Source organism: Oryctolagus cuniculus, chromosome 7, assembly GCF_964237555.1.
Source record: "Oryctolagus cuniculus chromosome 7, mOryCun1.1, whole genome shotgun sequence".
NCBI classification, from domain to species: Eukaryota; Metazoa; Chordata; class Mammalia; order Lagomorpha; family Leporidae; genus Oryctolagus; species Oryctolagus cuniculus.
This window is the reverse complement of record NC_091438.1, coordinates 130,741,428-130,756,656: the sequence shown is the minus strand read 5'-3', so window position 1 is coordinate 130,756,656 and position 15,229 is coordinate 130,741,428. Positions and strand designations below refer to the sequence as shown.

At 41.2% G+C, this 15,229-nt stretch overlaps 1 protein-coding gene across 10 annotated transcripts in view; it reads right to left on the bottom strand.

Annotated features, from left to right (window-relative positions):
• Positions 1 to 15,229, bottom strand: part of FOXJ3 (forkhead box J3) — a 157,983-nt gene that overhangs the window by 118,128 nt on the left and 24,626 nt on the right. For 7 of the 10 annotated variants that reach the window (XM_051856634.2, XM_070078649.1, XM_070078651.1 and 4 more), the window contains exon 2: positions 9,762 to 9,822. In XM_051856634.2, the coding sequence (XP_051712594.1) occupies positions 9,762 to 9,805 (44 nt within the window). In that variant the 5' untranslated portion in view covers positions 9,806 to 9,822. Of the gene's footprint in view, positions 1 to 9,761; positions 9,823 to 11,191; positions 11,376 to 15,229 lie in introns of those variants that run through there. The other 3 variants (XM_070078652.1, XM_051856633.2, XM_051856635.2) reach the window with 3 other exon arrangements.

The window sequence follows — 15,229 nt, the reverse complement described above, 5'->3', positions numbered from 1 at the left end:
ACTTTATACTTTGTGTGTCTATGTGGGTACAAACTGTTGAAATCTTTACTTAGCATAGAGTTGATCTTCTATATATAAAGATAATTAAAAATGAATCTTAATGAAGAATGGGATGGGATAGGAGAGGGAGCAGGAAGTGGGATGGGAGTGGGGGTGGGAGGGCAGGTATGGGGGAAAAACTGCAATATTCCTAAAGCTGTACCTATGAAATTTATATTTATTAAATAAAAGCTTTCTTAAAAAAGAAAAAAGGTTTCTGTAAACATCAAATTAAGAGTGTTCTCATTACTCATCATTTAATTGAAATATGCTGTATCTAAACATGCAAATTAATGAAGATTTTACTACCCCAAAAAAGTTGAAAATGATATGATAAATACAACACTATAAGGCAAAGGCTAATTTTATCACTATGTGAAACAAATATTAAAGCAAAAACTTGTAGATACCAATTATAAATATTATAAATGTATTATAAATATAATAAACATATAATTTTTTAAAGATCTATTTTATTTATTTGAAAGAGTTACAGAGAGAGGTAGAGACAGAGAGAGAGGTCTTCCATCCACTGGTTCACTCCTCAGATGGCTGAAAAGGCCGGAGCTGAGCCAATCCAAAGCCAGGAACCTAGAGCTTTTTCTAGGTCTCCCACGTGGGTGCAGGGGCCCAAGGACTTGGGCCATCTTCTGCTGCTTTCCCAGGCCATAGCAGAGAGCTGGATCAGAAGAGGAGCAGCCGAGACTAGAACTGGTGCCCATATGGGATGCCAGCGCTTCAGGCCAGGACTTTAACCCACTGCGCCACAGTGCAGCTCCATAAACATATAATATTAAATGTCAGCAACAACCTTAGCCTGAAGGCCAGCTGAATTTCTGAACACTATTGGAAGACACTCTAGAATCTAAGAATTTAGGATGACGGGGAAATAAAAAAAGAAATCCATTTTTACTCTTTGTCCCGGAGCTGACAGTATAGGATACAAAACTCTCCCATACTCTCTTTCAATCTAAAAATGATGAACCTTTCTGCTTCCTACTATTGGAAAATGGAAAAAATTGCAGATACCATATAAGTAATATGTATATGTAAATATATATAATTTATATATGAATCCACAGAAACCAGTGACATAAGCATTAACAACCCTTTTATAGCAAAATTAGGGAAAGTTACTCGCCCAAGATTACAAACCAGATAGAGATTTGAATCTGTATATCAGATTATAACACTATATGCCAAAACTACCAAGTCTGCTACTGGAAACAAGACAGCAAGAATCCTTAAAATTAACTTATCCTCTTTTGGTCATCTAAACAGCAAGGTCATCAATATCAAGGAGGGAAATGAGGAAACAGATGGACAGGAAATTCATCTGGGCATTAACACATGCTTCTCTAGTGCTAAAATATCCCTATGTGCTCCCTAGCATATCCTAAATAGATTAAATCAGTAATAAAGGGCATCTTTAAGGGAGAAGCATAATTAAAGGAAAACAAGAGAGGAAGGGGATAAATATGGAAAAATACTAAAGGAAGCAATCTCAGGTAGGAGGTGGTAAATGTCAACAGAAATTACTTCAAGCTGTACTGCAATCCAGTGTTACAGGTTCTATATAGGTATCAACCACAAAATCAATCATACAGGTGATGTTAGGCAATTCAGAAATGCAAGAAGGGTCCCATTTTAACAAACCTAAACAAACATCAAATGTATTTTGCTATGGCCAAATCAAGTTAGAAAAATAGTTTATTGCTATAATATGCGAAAGATATATGTAATATAAACTTATTGTTTACATAGAGCAAATGCTCAAGAAAAAACTTTTAGTTTTTCAGTAAGCATTTGCTCTGACTCTGTACTTGGAAAGAAAATACAAGTACCTGAGGATTCAAATCCATTTTGTAAGAATTCAGGAGCCAAACATTCTGTTAAATTTTTAATATACTACTGTTTGACAGAAACTATCTATCGCCACCTGATGTCAATGACCTGGTACACAGATTCTCACTATCAAACTTAAGACTATGAATTCAACAGATTCAAACTGGGGAGTACTTGCAAATCTTAAGAAATTTTAGTGTAATTTCACATGATTTTAAAACTTATGGGTGGGGCAGTGCTGCAATACAGCAAGTTAAGCAACCCGTATGGGCACAGGTTCAAGTCTTGGCTGCTCCACTCTTTTTAAAAAAAAAAAAAGATTTATGGCCTGCGCCACAGCTCACTAGGCTAATCCTCCGCCTTGCGGCGCTGGCACACCGGGTTCTAGTCCCGGTCGGGGCGCCGGAGTCTGTCCCAGTTGCCCCTCTTCCAGGACAGCTCTCTGCTGTGGCCAGGGAAGTGCAGTGGAGGATGGCCCAAGTACTTGGGCCTGCACCCCATGGGAGACCAGGAGAAGCACCTGGCTCCTGCCATTGGATCAGCGTGGTGCACCGGCCGCAGCACGCCAGCCGCAGCACGCCAGCCGCGGCGGCCATTGGAGGGTGAACCAACAGCAAAGGAAGACCTTTCTCTCTGTCTCTCTCTCTCACTGTCTGTCCACTCTGCCTGTCAAAAAAAAAAAAAAAAAAAAAAAAGATTTATTTATTTATTTGAAAGGCAGAGACACAGAGAGGCAGATGTACAGAGAAAGAGAGACAGCGACAGAGCGATAGAGATAGATCAATCTTCCATCTGCTGTTTCACTCCCCAAATGGCCGTAATGGCCAGAGCTGAGCCAATCCGAAGTCAGGAGCCAGGAACTTCGTCCAAGTCTCCTGCATGGGTGCAAGGGCCTAAGCACTTGAGCCATCTTCTTACTGCTTTCCCAGGCTGAGGCAGAGAGCTGTATCAGAAGTGGAGCAGCTGGGTCTCAAACCAGCACCCATATGGGATGCTGGCACTGCAGGTGGCGGCTTTACCGGCTACGCCATAGCACCAGCCCAGGCTGCTCCACTTCTGGTCCAGTTCCCTGTTAATGTGCCTGGAGAAGCAGAAGACGGCCCAAATAACTGGGCCCCTGCCACCAACGTGGGAGACTGGGATGGAGTTCCAGGCTCCTGACTTCAACACGGCCCAGCCTCAGCTGTCACAGCCATCTTGAAGAGTGAACCAGGGAGGAGAAGATTTTCTTTCAGTCTCCTCTCTTCTCTCCTCCAAAGCTCTGCCTTTCAAATAGATCTTTTTTAAAAAAAATCATTAAGGTTTTTAGCAACATGCAGGTATTCCACTAAAATCACAGTAGATGGAAAATAGATCTTTTTTTTCTTTTTTTTTTTTTTTTTGACAGGCAGAGTGGATAGTGAGAGAGAGAGAGACAGAGAGAAAGGTCTTCCTTTTGCCGTTGGTTCACCCTCCAATGGCCACTGTGGCTGGCACGCTGCGGCCGGCGCACTGCGCTGATCCGAAGGCAGGAGCCAGGTACTTTTCCTGGTCTCCCATGGGGTGCAGGGCCCAAGTACTTGGGCCATCCTCCACTGCCGTCCTGGGCCACAGCAGAGAGTTGGCCTGGAAGAGGGGCAACCAGGACAGAATCCGGCGCTCCAACTGGGACTAGAACCCGGTGTGCTGGCGCCGCTAGGTGGAGGATTAGCCTAGTGAGCTGCGGCGCCGGCCAAAAATAGATCTTAGAAAACAACTTTCTATACCATATTTGTAGAAAGTCTACAGGAACAAGAGTGACAGCTGTTAAATTATTCCCCTCTGCTCCAAAATGTAGCTCGCCATCTCATTCCGCTTTGTGATGCTTGAACTAGGACTCCACAAATTACATTCCTGCTCTGCCAGCTGGCTTCCTACAAAGCTCTCCCAGTAAGGGGCACTAAAGATGAATTGCAAGGCTAGAGGAGGAAGAGCCTTGTACTTTCCTGTCTATTACTTGAGCTTCATAACAGCATTTCTCCAGCAAAGATTTGTTTCCAACATTATCAGAACTAGCTGCATCATTCCCAACTCAGACACACTTAGCATAAACTCACTCAGTAACTCACTCAGCAGTAACTAGCACAATCTCCCTAGAGGTCCCAGTCTCACAGGACCTTTCCTCCAAGCTCAGGCACCAGCACCATCCAAGCAGTGGATTCTTCTCCAGGTCTAAGTCTGTTTTACAGGCAGACCCCTTCGTTGACATTTCTAAGGTTTTCTCCTTGTTCCTTTTAGCCCCTGAGCCCCATGAGTGGTAGCTGGTTCCTATTATGTCTATTTTCATGACAGTTTAGAGTTCTATTTTTATCCTATTACCTACTTAACGATTCTATATCTAGTTAATGATCTATTGAAGTATTCCAGTTCAAGTAAATGGCATGGTTTTCTGCTTCTCCAAAGAACTTTGTTAAAAGAAACATGTCTAACTATATAGAATACAATGTTGCTAATTTAACCTGTGTTAAAATGCAATTCTACCTATACTAGCAAGTAAAGATGAGCAAAATGTGAGAAAGAGCAGTTTGTTTAAAACTAAAGGTGCTGATGCTGTGGTCTAGCAGGTAAAGTCACCGCCTGCAGTGCCAGCATCCCATATGGGCACTGGTTCGAATCTCGGCTGCTCCACTTCCAATCCAGCTCTCTGGTATGGCCTGGGAAAGCAGTAGAAGATGGCCCAAGTCTTTGGACACCTGCACCCACATGGGAGACCCAGAAGAAGCTCCTGGCTCATGGCTTCGGATCAGTGCAGCTCCGGCTGTCATGGTCATCTGGGGAGTGAACCAGCAGATGGAAGACCTCTCTCTCTCTCCCTTGCTCTCTCTCTCTGCCTCTCTGAAACTCTGCCTTTCAGATAAATAAATAAATCTTTAAAAACAAAATCACAAGGAAGTGTTGCAACTATTCAATGTATTTACAGATACCTGAGTTTATAATTTATGTTTAGAACATTATTAAAAAATTAAATATACTTAACTATCGGGAGGGGGCTTTTTCTAATTCACAGATAACATCTATTGATATTAAATGTGAGACAAAGATATTAACAAAGGCTATCCTTCCAAATTTTCTATAGTAGACATGTACTACTTAATCAGAGAAGTCTAGTAAATTCAATTTTAAAAACAATCTTAACTAACATTCCGACTGAAAAGTTAAAGATTCAATATCATCTACAGAAAACAATTCTTAACTGTTTAGCCTAGACTGGGTGTGTGTGTGTGTGTGTGTGTGTGTGTGTGTGTGAGAGTTTCAACCCATTAATTATCCTACCCAAATTCTTATCATATCTGACATATTTTCAATCCACTCCCTACCTTCACTTACATATAAATTTTCCACTCCCATTCTTATCTGTTCCTACAAACATCCACTTTAACCTATTGGTTTTCTCATTTCCAGTCATATGTCAAGTCCTCCACCAACTCATACACTTCCTGTCTTGAGGCTAGCCACCTTCTAGATATACAGATACTCTATACATGTATGTACTTGTACATGGTAACATACGCAAGAGATGTAAGGTAAACAACCAGTGTTTGACAGTGGGCCTGAGTTACTTTAAGAGTTTTGGCTCAATTCCTATTTAGATAGTGTAGTGGGCAAGAGGGAATTCTGGTTTGGGGAAAATACTATGGGAACATAAACTAAAATTTATTATGGGAGGTGGGTAAGGCTAGTCTAGTGGTTAAAATACCCATGGCTTGTCTCAAAGTACCTGGGTTCAGTTATTAGGCTCTGGCTTCTAACTCCATCTTCCTGGTAAAGAGGACCGTGGGAGGCAGTAGTGATAATTCAAATAACTTGATTCACATGGGGAAGGTCATAGTCCCTTTAGAGTGACCAACAGATGGAGGATCGATTCTCTCTTTCTCCGTTTTTTAAGATAAAATTTATTATAATTTTAAGTAATCTTGTCTTCCCCATCCCCATTCTCCCCCAAAAAACAGTCATTTTCCATTCCCTATCTCAGCCAGTACTGGTTTCCACTAAGAAAAATCAATAAAAGACATCAGCAGTTTAAGTATACATTGAGAACAAGAATTCTGCTTTAAAGATAAGCCTGGGGGCCGGCGCTATGGCGTAATGGGTAAAGCCCCTGCCTGCAGTGCCGGCATCCCATATGGGCACCGGTTCAAGTCCTGGCTGCTCCACTTCCGATCCAGCTCTCTGCTATGGCCTGGGAAAGCAGTAAAAGACGGCCCAAGTCCTTGGGCCCCTGCACTCGTGTGAGAGACCCAAAAGAAGCTCCTGGCTTCTGATCAGCACAGCTCCGGCCGTTGTGGTCATCTGGGGAGTGAACCAGTGGATGAATGGGAGACCCCCCCCCCGCCTCTCCTTCTCTCTCTGTGTAATACTTTCAAGCAAAAATAAATACATCTTTAAAAAAAAAATGATAAGCCTGTAAAGAATCATAAGAATGACATACTGAATATTTTTTTTTTTTGACAGGCAGAGTGGACAGTGAGAGAAAGAGACAGAGAGAAAGGTCTTCCTTTTGCCGTTGGTTTACCCTCCAATGGCCGCCGCGGCCGGCGCACCATGCTGATCGGATGGCAGGAGCCAAGTACTTATCCTGGTCTCCCATGGGGTGCAGGGCCCAAGGACTTGGGCCATCCTCCACTGCACTTCCCTGGCCACAGCAGAGAGCTGTCCTGGAAGAGGGGCAACCGGGACAGAATCCGGAGCCCCGACCAGGACTAGAACCTGGTGTGCTGGCGCCGCTAGGCAAAGGATTAGCCTGTTGAGCCGCGGCGCCAGCCAACATACTGAATATTGTGATTGAAATGGCATAAAGCTTCTCAGTTTATGAAATAAATGTTAGACTTACAGCGGTATCCACCAAAAATTCTGATTCTACAATACTGTACATAGGAAGAATAACTTTAAATTATAACTCACAGAATCTCTTCTCTTTCATCATCCCTTCCAGTTCTATAATTTTATCAAGCAAGACCATTAGGCATATATTATATCTAACCCTATGTCATATAAAGATTTAACCTAACATATTCATAAAAATTCTAATAAAGGACTTTAAAATCTTAATGGCTGGGCTGGCACTGTGGCGCAGCAGGTTAAAGCCTCGGCTTGAAACACCAGCATCCAATATGGGCACCGGTTCTAGTCCCAGCTGCTCCTCTTCTGATCCAGCTCTCTGCTATGGCCTAGGAAAGTAGGCCTAAGTCCTTGGGCCCCTGCACCCACATGGGAGACCCAGAAGACGGTCCTGGTTCCTGACTTCAGATCGGCTCAGCTCCGGGCATTTCAGCCATCTGGGGAGTGAACCAGAGGATGGAAGATCTATCTGTTTGTCTGTCTCTCTGCCTCTCGCTATCTCTGCCTTTCATATAAATATATAAATCTTAAAAAAAAATAAGGAAAGATCAAAGTATTCAAAACACCCTGATGTTCTTATAAAAAATTTAAATATGCAGAAGAGTTAAATTGCTCCTCCCATCATACTAAGCAAAAACCATCATTAAATCAAATTAGTTCTGGAGCAGCTCTAGAGATTAAAGAATGAATAATCTTGAAGAAAAAAAGAAAAGTTCTTTTCAGAGCTACTTAAATGCCTCCTGTTCATGGGGTCGGGGACAGGGAATTAAGCAAAGCAGAATAGTAACTTCTCCACAGATTCCCACTGTAAGATGAAAGACACATTCCCTAGAAAGCAATGCCATAATGGCATACAGTAAAGCTTTTCAATTAAGGAAGTGGATGGCCAGCTCTGACATGCTGAGAATTCAAGTACACAAATATTAAAATGCTAACTTCAGTTTTGTTCATTTTTCTTTTGTGGCATCCTAGACAACCAGAGTTTCTCTGAAGCCTAAGGATTCCTTTACATTCATGGCTCCAGCAATTCTGTATTCTTCTTCTCTCTCCTCTTGCCTTCCAAAACTGGGCAATTCCCACCTCCGTTATTGCTTACTCTAGTCATACTGATCTCCTCACCGTTCCTCAATATACAGACCCCTACCTTGGCATTTGGTAGATTCCCTCTGCCTGGACTGCTCATCTTTCACATACCCAATAGATGTTTCCCTCCATCACTCCTCTAGGTCTTCACTCATGTTACTGTTCTGGTTAACTTCTCTTGGCCATCCTGTTTAAAATTACATATACTCCTCTTTTTTTTTTTTTTTTTAATTTTATTTATTTGAGAGGTAGAGTTACAGACAGTGAGAGGGAGAGAAGACAGAGAAAGGTTTTCTTCCCACCGGTTCTTTTTCCTTTCTCTATTTTCCTTTACTCTTTATCCTTTACCACTGTCACTAACTAACAGATGTTTCTTAATTGTCCTTCCACTAGAATGTACACTCCATGATTATGTGATTTTTCTTTACGTGTTATGCTCACTACTAAAGTCCCAGCATTCAGAATATTGCCACACCGTAGCAGGTAAAGCCACCGCCTGCGATGCCAGCATCCCAGATGGGCACTGGTTCAAGACCCGGCTGCTCCACTTCTGATCCAGCTCTCTGCTATGGCCTGAGAAAGCAGTAGAAGATGGCCCAAGTCCTTGGGCCCCTGCACCCACATGGGAAGACCCAGAGGAAGCTCTTGGCTCCTGGCTTCAGATCAGTGCAGCTCCGGCTGTTGCGGCCAGTTGGGGAGTGAACCAGCGGATGGAAGACTTCTCTCTCTGCCTTTCCTTCTCACTCTGTGTAACTCTTTAAAATAAATAAACAAATCTTTAAAAAAAATTGCCACATAAAACATTAGGTGCTCAATATGCTGAGTGAATAAATGATCCTGCTGACTGCAACATCACATGAAACTACTAGGTTCTGCAATCAACACTTCATACTCTGATCTGAAAGGTCTTAAGTAACAAATTAGGTTTAGGTTATTTTTCAAACCGCTCTGGGAACCAGAACAATCCCTCAGAGGTCACTGAGAGTAAGACAAGTAAGTCTAAGCAAGCAAATAAATCTAACATTTATCTGCTTTATTCACTGGACTTCAATTAAGATTTCCTTCGAAGAAAGGATTTAGTGACCATAAATCAGGCATACAACAACCTAATTCCTACTTTTACATTTCACTTGGTTACTGTAAATGAGGGTAATCTGGATATTATGTTTACATCTTTCAGAAAGAAATTAAAATAGTATCTCTAATCTTATTTAATAATCTACTACAAAAGCAATCAAAAATCACTATTTTCTAATTAAGATGGATAGAAAGTAGACTAAGCTTTTAAGAACAAAGTATAAAATATGTTATTTCATGTACAAGATTATCACCTCACTAACCTCACTTAGTTCACTAAATGGAGATTAAAAAACACATCCAAATTCCATTACCAAAAAAGAATCTTTCCACTTCTCCAAATTGCACCACTTAAGACAAACAATATTTTATTCTGAACCTCATCCTGAAATTAACTATAATGTGACTTGACCAGTGTAACTTTTTAAATGTTAGATGACCCAATAAAGAAAAAAGAAACAGGCCAGCACTGTGATTTAGCAGGTTAAGCCACTGCCTGGGATCTAGCATCACATATGAGTGCCTGTTAGTGTCCCAGTTGCTCCACTTCCAATCCAAATGCATCTGGCAAAGTAGAGGAAGATGGCCCAAGAGCCTGGGTCCCTGTCCCCTACGTGGGAAACCCAGAAGAATTCCCTGGCTCTCAACTTCAGCCTGGCTCAGCCCTGGCTATTGCAGCCATTTTTGGAGTTAATCAGTGGATGGAAGATCTCTCTCTCTCTCTCCCCCTATCTCTGTCCCTCCTTTCTCTGTAACTTGGCTCTTCAAATAGATCTTTAAAAAAAAAGAAAGCAAGCAGGAAAAAAAGAAAAGAAAGAGCAGTATGAGAAAACTAATTAAAAAGAAGAAAAACCACTCACCTTAATGAAGTTACAGATGGACAAGCCTGTCCATACAAACCCATCTGGCCACAAAGAGAATCTAAAAAGTAAAGAAGAATTAATTATTAGATGCTCCTAAGTAAATGAAACTATAAATCACGCTACAATTCTAGTTGAAACACTCAGAAAACAGAAACAGAAGGTTAAAAGAATCACTATTATCAGAACACAAACCCAAATGAATAAAAATGCTGAGAGGTAAAGAGATATAACACTAGACAAACATACCAGAGGCATAAGAGAAAAAGGGATAATATAACTGTAACATGCTGGGGCCGGCGCTGTGGCATAGTGGGTAAAGCCACCGCCTGCGGTGCCGGCATCCCATACGGGCACTGGTTCAAGAACCGGCTGCTCCACTTCTGATCCAGCTCTCTGCTATGGCCTGGGAAAGCAGTAGAAGATGGCCCAAGTCCTTGGGCCCCTGCACCCACATGGGAAACCCAGAAGAAGCTCCTGGCTCCTGGCTTTGGATCGGTACAGCTCCGGCCTTTTCAGCCATCTGGGGAGTGAACCAGTGGATGGAAGATCGATCTCTCTCTCTGCACCTCTCCTCTTTGTGTAACTGTGATTTTCAAATAAAATAAATAAATCTTTAAAAAAATAATAACTGTAACATGCAAACAAACTGAGATCTCACAAAATCTAACAAATGGTTATGCTTACATTATAGAAAGCCGGTATCCAAACTACACAGTAGCATCCCAGGGATTTCAGAGGTGTCTAAAAGCTACTACAGGGGTAGGCATACAGGTTCCCACTCCCATGTAATTGTCCTCCCTTCATCTACTCTTCAAAGCATTGCTACTTTTATTGATCTTATATATGGGACTTTACTAAGACTTCATCTGAAGAAACAGTTCTGTTGCTTTAAAGAGTTGGTAGCACTGAAGAGGAGGAGCATGTGTAAGACAGTCCTAGTTCAAATGCTAACTGTGACACTACTGAGGCCTTTAAGAATTTATATAACCTCACTGAATCTCAGTTTTTTCAGCTGTAACTTGCTGTTAATACCACCTATATAACTTTATTTATTCATCAGGGATAAATTGCAGGTTTGTTGTTAGAATTAAATAAGTGAAGGGCAGGCACTGTCGCAGTAGGTTAATCTCTGCCTGCGGCATTGGCATCCCATATGGGTGCCAGTTCTAATCTCAGCTGCTCCTCTTCCAATCCAGCTCTCTGCTATGGCCCGGGAGAACAGTGGAAGATGGCCCAAGTCCTTGGGCCCCTGCAACCACGTGGAAGACCCAGAAGAAGCTGCTGGCTTTGGATCCACTCAGCTCTAGTCATTGCAGCCATTTGGGGAGTGAACCAGAGGATGGAAGACCTTTCTCTCTGTCTCTCACTCGAAGGAAAGGAGGGAGGGAGGGAGCAAATGAGAAAAGTATCTATTATACCACTAGTACCTGGCACATGGCATAGTATAAATATTTTCATTAGCCACAAGGCTGATCCACAAATGTCTGTAAGTAAAATAAATGAGAATAAGTTTAGGTGTATACAGATGCATGTAGTGCACACATGCAGACTGAGCAACTAAGAACATGTTGAGTCTGAAGACATCAGTTGCTACTTCCAATTCTAGCCAAAGGTTATAATCCCAGCACTGTAAAAATTTCCAATTATTCAAGTGAAACAAAGATACCTAAAATTGTATTTTGAAATGTGTTGGTTTTATTTTCTAAACAAATACTATGTGCACCAAACAAACCACTAATTTCATTTTAGGTTTATAACCTTTAGAGGCTGAATGAATTCCATGTCTAGTTGTCCCTGCAGACACCAAAGAAAAAGACACTCTACCTCTTCTAGAATTTCAGCAGAGATGCCTTGATTATCATATCCACTGAAAGCAACTAAAATGCTGTGTAAAATGTTTTTAATTGTAAATGAACAAAAATCTGACAGAAAATAAGGTATGATCAGAGACCAAAAACTAAGTCAAAGGAGGGAAATTAGGTATACAGAATACTGAAGTCTAAGGTGTAAGAAGGGTTCAGGTCTCACACAAGAGATCTTAAACAAGAGAATTATATAGAAAATTGCTCTTTATTGATCTTAGCACTCAGGGCTAAAGAGGTAATGGGAAGCTATAGTAGCAGTACAGCAGTGTCTCCCTGCTACTGTACAACCAGAAACTGACCCCTTCTACAGATTATGATTTTAAAAGCTTCAGAACTAAAATTTTGCTTAGGATAATTGCAGAATGAGAGTGTCCCCCACCCATTTTTACAAAAACAAATGTGAAGTCTGAGAGAATTCACTTTTGATGTAGGCCCAGAAAATTCCCACAGGTAAGATCCCAAAATAAAAGAATTCAGAACAAAAAAAAAAAATCATAAAAGGCAGAGGCTGGCATTGTGGTGTAGGTTAGACCGCCACTTGGAATGTCAGCATCCCAAATCTGAGTGCCTGATTCAAATATCAGCTACTCTATGCTTTCAATCCACCTTCCTGCTAATGCTGCTGGGAGGCAGCAGGTGATGGGCCCAAATACTTGAGTTCTTGCCACCCAAACAGAAGTCTTAGATGGAGATCCTGGCTCATGGCATTGGCCTGGCCCATCACTGGCTTGATTTTTCAAGTCTTATATTTTAATTGCCTGTACACAGATGAATCTCAAACCTTCATCTCAGGCAGGGACCAATCTCCTGATCTCCAAACATAAATATCTAATATTCCCTCCTAGAAATCCCAAACTTACCATGTCTAAAACTGAATTTGCTTTATATACTTCCTATCTTGATAAAGCCTGTTCTTCTAAGAATAACTTTTAGATTTCTAGCCTAATCTTTCCTTTTATTAGAGCAGAATACTTCTAACTCTTGATTTCTCTGAGGAATGACTTCTCTAAAACTTCTGGCCTTTTAGCCTACTCCCTCCAAATAGAGAACATGGTTAGTGGGTACAGCTAACTGAACCATAGACCTGAACACCAGATATTTAGTTTTTTTCTTCCCTCTCCATCCAGGACTCTATAATACAGTGATCTAGGTGTGTCTGCTCTGCTGATCCAAACATCCAGGCCAGGTAAGCTGTCCATGGGCATGTAGAAATGAGAGGTGTGGAGGGGTTGGAGAGTTTGCCAACTCGGCTCTTAAACCTAAGCCACCTTGAAGGTTAAACAGTTACTGTAAGACCCAGAAACTCTACTTATATGTATCTCCAAGATAAATTTATGTTCCTACAAAACCTTGCACACAAATGTTCACAGCAGTATTATTTGTAAGTCAAAAAATAGAAATGATACAAATGTCCAAAAACTGATGAACAAAATGAAGTATATCTACAAGTATATAATATCCATGTAGCAGACAATGGGATAAACTGTTATTACACTGTACAACATGGAAGCACCTTAAAAGTCATGTGCAAAGTGACGAAGTCAGACATAAAAGGCCACATATGAGGCCCTTGGACCTAGCAGTTAAGACTGCATCCCACATCAGAGTGCCAGGGTTCAAGTCCCAGACCTGCTCCCAATTCCAGCTTCCTGCAAGTACAAACCCTGCAAGGCAGCAAGGCTCAAGTAATTGCGGCTCTGTCACTCACATGGGAGACCCAGATTGAGTTCCTGGCTCCCAGCTTCAGCCTGGCCTAGTACCAACTGTGGCAGGCAGTTGGAGAGTAAACTAGCAGATGGAAACTGTCTCTCAAATAGACAAAAAAAGTGCCACATATTTTATGATTCCATTCATACAAAATGTCCAGAATATGGGGCCGGCGCCGTGGCTCACTTGGTTAATCCTCCACCTGCGGCGATGGCATCCCATATGGTGTCCAGGTTCTAGTCCCGGTTGCTCCTCTTCCAGTCTAGCTCTCTGCTGTGGCCAACGAGGGCAGTGGAGGATGGCCCAGGTGCTTGTGCCCCCGCACCCGCATGGGAGACCAGGAAGAAGCACCTGGCTCCGACACAACGCCGGCCGTGGCGGCCATTTGGGGAGTGAACCAACGGAAGGAAGACCTTTCTCTCCATCTCTCTGTCTATAACTCTACCTGTCAAATTAAAAAAAAAAAATTGTAACAAAATGTCCAGAATAGGTAATTCCACAGAGATGGAAAGTAGATTAGCTGATGCCAAGAGATGGGGAGGTGGAGGGAGATGACAGGATGGTAGATGAGGAATGATTGCTAAAAGATTTCTTTCTGAAGTGATGAGAAATGTTCTGATAGTACAGATGGCTGCACAATCTTGTGAATATACTAAAACCACTAAATTGTACATTCTAAACTTATGAACTTTATGGTATGCAAAATTTATCTGGATAAAGACTAATTTTTAAAAATGTACTATCTTGTTTCTTCAATCTGTTGGTTCTCATTTCTCAAGCCAGTTGAGACTCAGGTAAGGGGAAATATTCTTACACATTAAGTTACCAAAACATCAACACCCTCAAGACTCCTGAGTTACCATTTACTACTAATTCTAACTCCTACTAATCTTCCTCATCTTTTCTAGCCTCAATGCCCTAGTTCAGTTTTCTCCACTTTTCATATGAATTACTGCCACTAAATGGTGTCCTGACCTTGGGCTTATTGACTGAAAGAATATACAATCATCTTTTCCATACCAGGCAACCGAATTTCATAAAAGGCTAAAAGTTCACACTAAAATCAGGAAATTTCAAAATGTACCCTCCTAGTTATAATCATGTTTCCATGGCACCAACTGTAGTTGAACAATTACATTAATTCATTCAATTACATTCATAATTGATATGGTTTAAGTAGGTGCCAAAAGTATCTGGTAGCATTTTCTCCAAATCCTTTGAAAGCCATTAGGCATCAAGAAATCTGGTGAAGACTGATACAACCAGAATACAGGTAGCAAAAGTTGTCATACACTAATGGGTATGCAGGTTATGTAGTGTATCATATTCCATCACCAGTAGAATCATGTGGAATTCCTTTTAATATAAACAGTGTTTAGGTAATATTAAACTGTTACAAACTATTAGGAAACAACCGTTGTAACAGTTGTATAGTAATACTTTATTTTATGGCGAAAGATGAAATCAGACTAAGTATTTTCAAAAAGCCCTAGTAATTCTTATGACCTTCTCCCATAGATATAATGCTTTATAATTACAAAGAACTTAGAACATTCATGATCTTGAGTCTGAAGGCCCAGATTTAAGTCCCAGCTCTCACAGTTATTGTATGGCCTTGAATATATTGTTAACTTCTCTGAGGCATACTTCTCTGCTCTGTAAAATGGGGGGAAAAATCTGTGCTTAAATTATTATGACAGTAGCTTGAATAAAAACATCTGCATCATATTAGACAAACAAAATGTAAGAATTAAACGTGCACTAGAAATGAACACTACAGCACTAAAGGTCAAGAAGCTATTCCTTTTTGTTTTTTTACTTCTGAATTCCACCCCAACAATCAAAAGGCCTGAAAGTATGAAACTTACTAAGATCCATGAAGAATGATTCAGG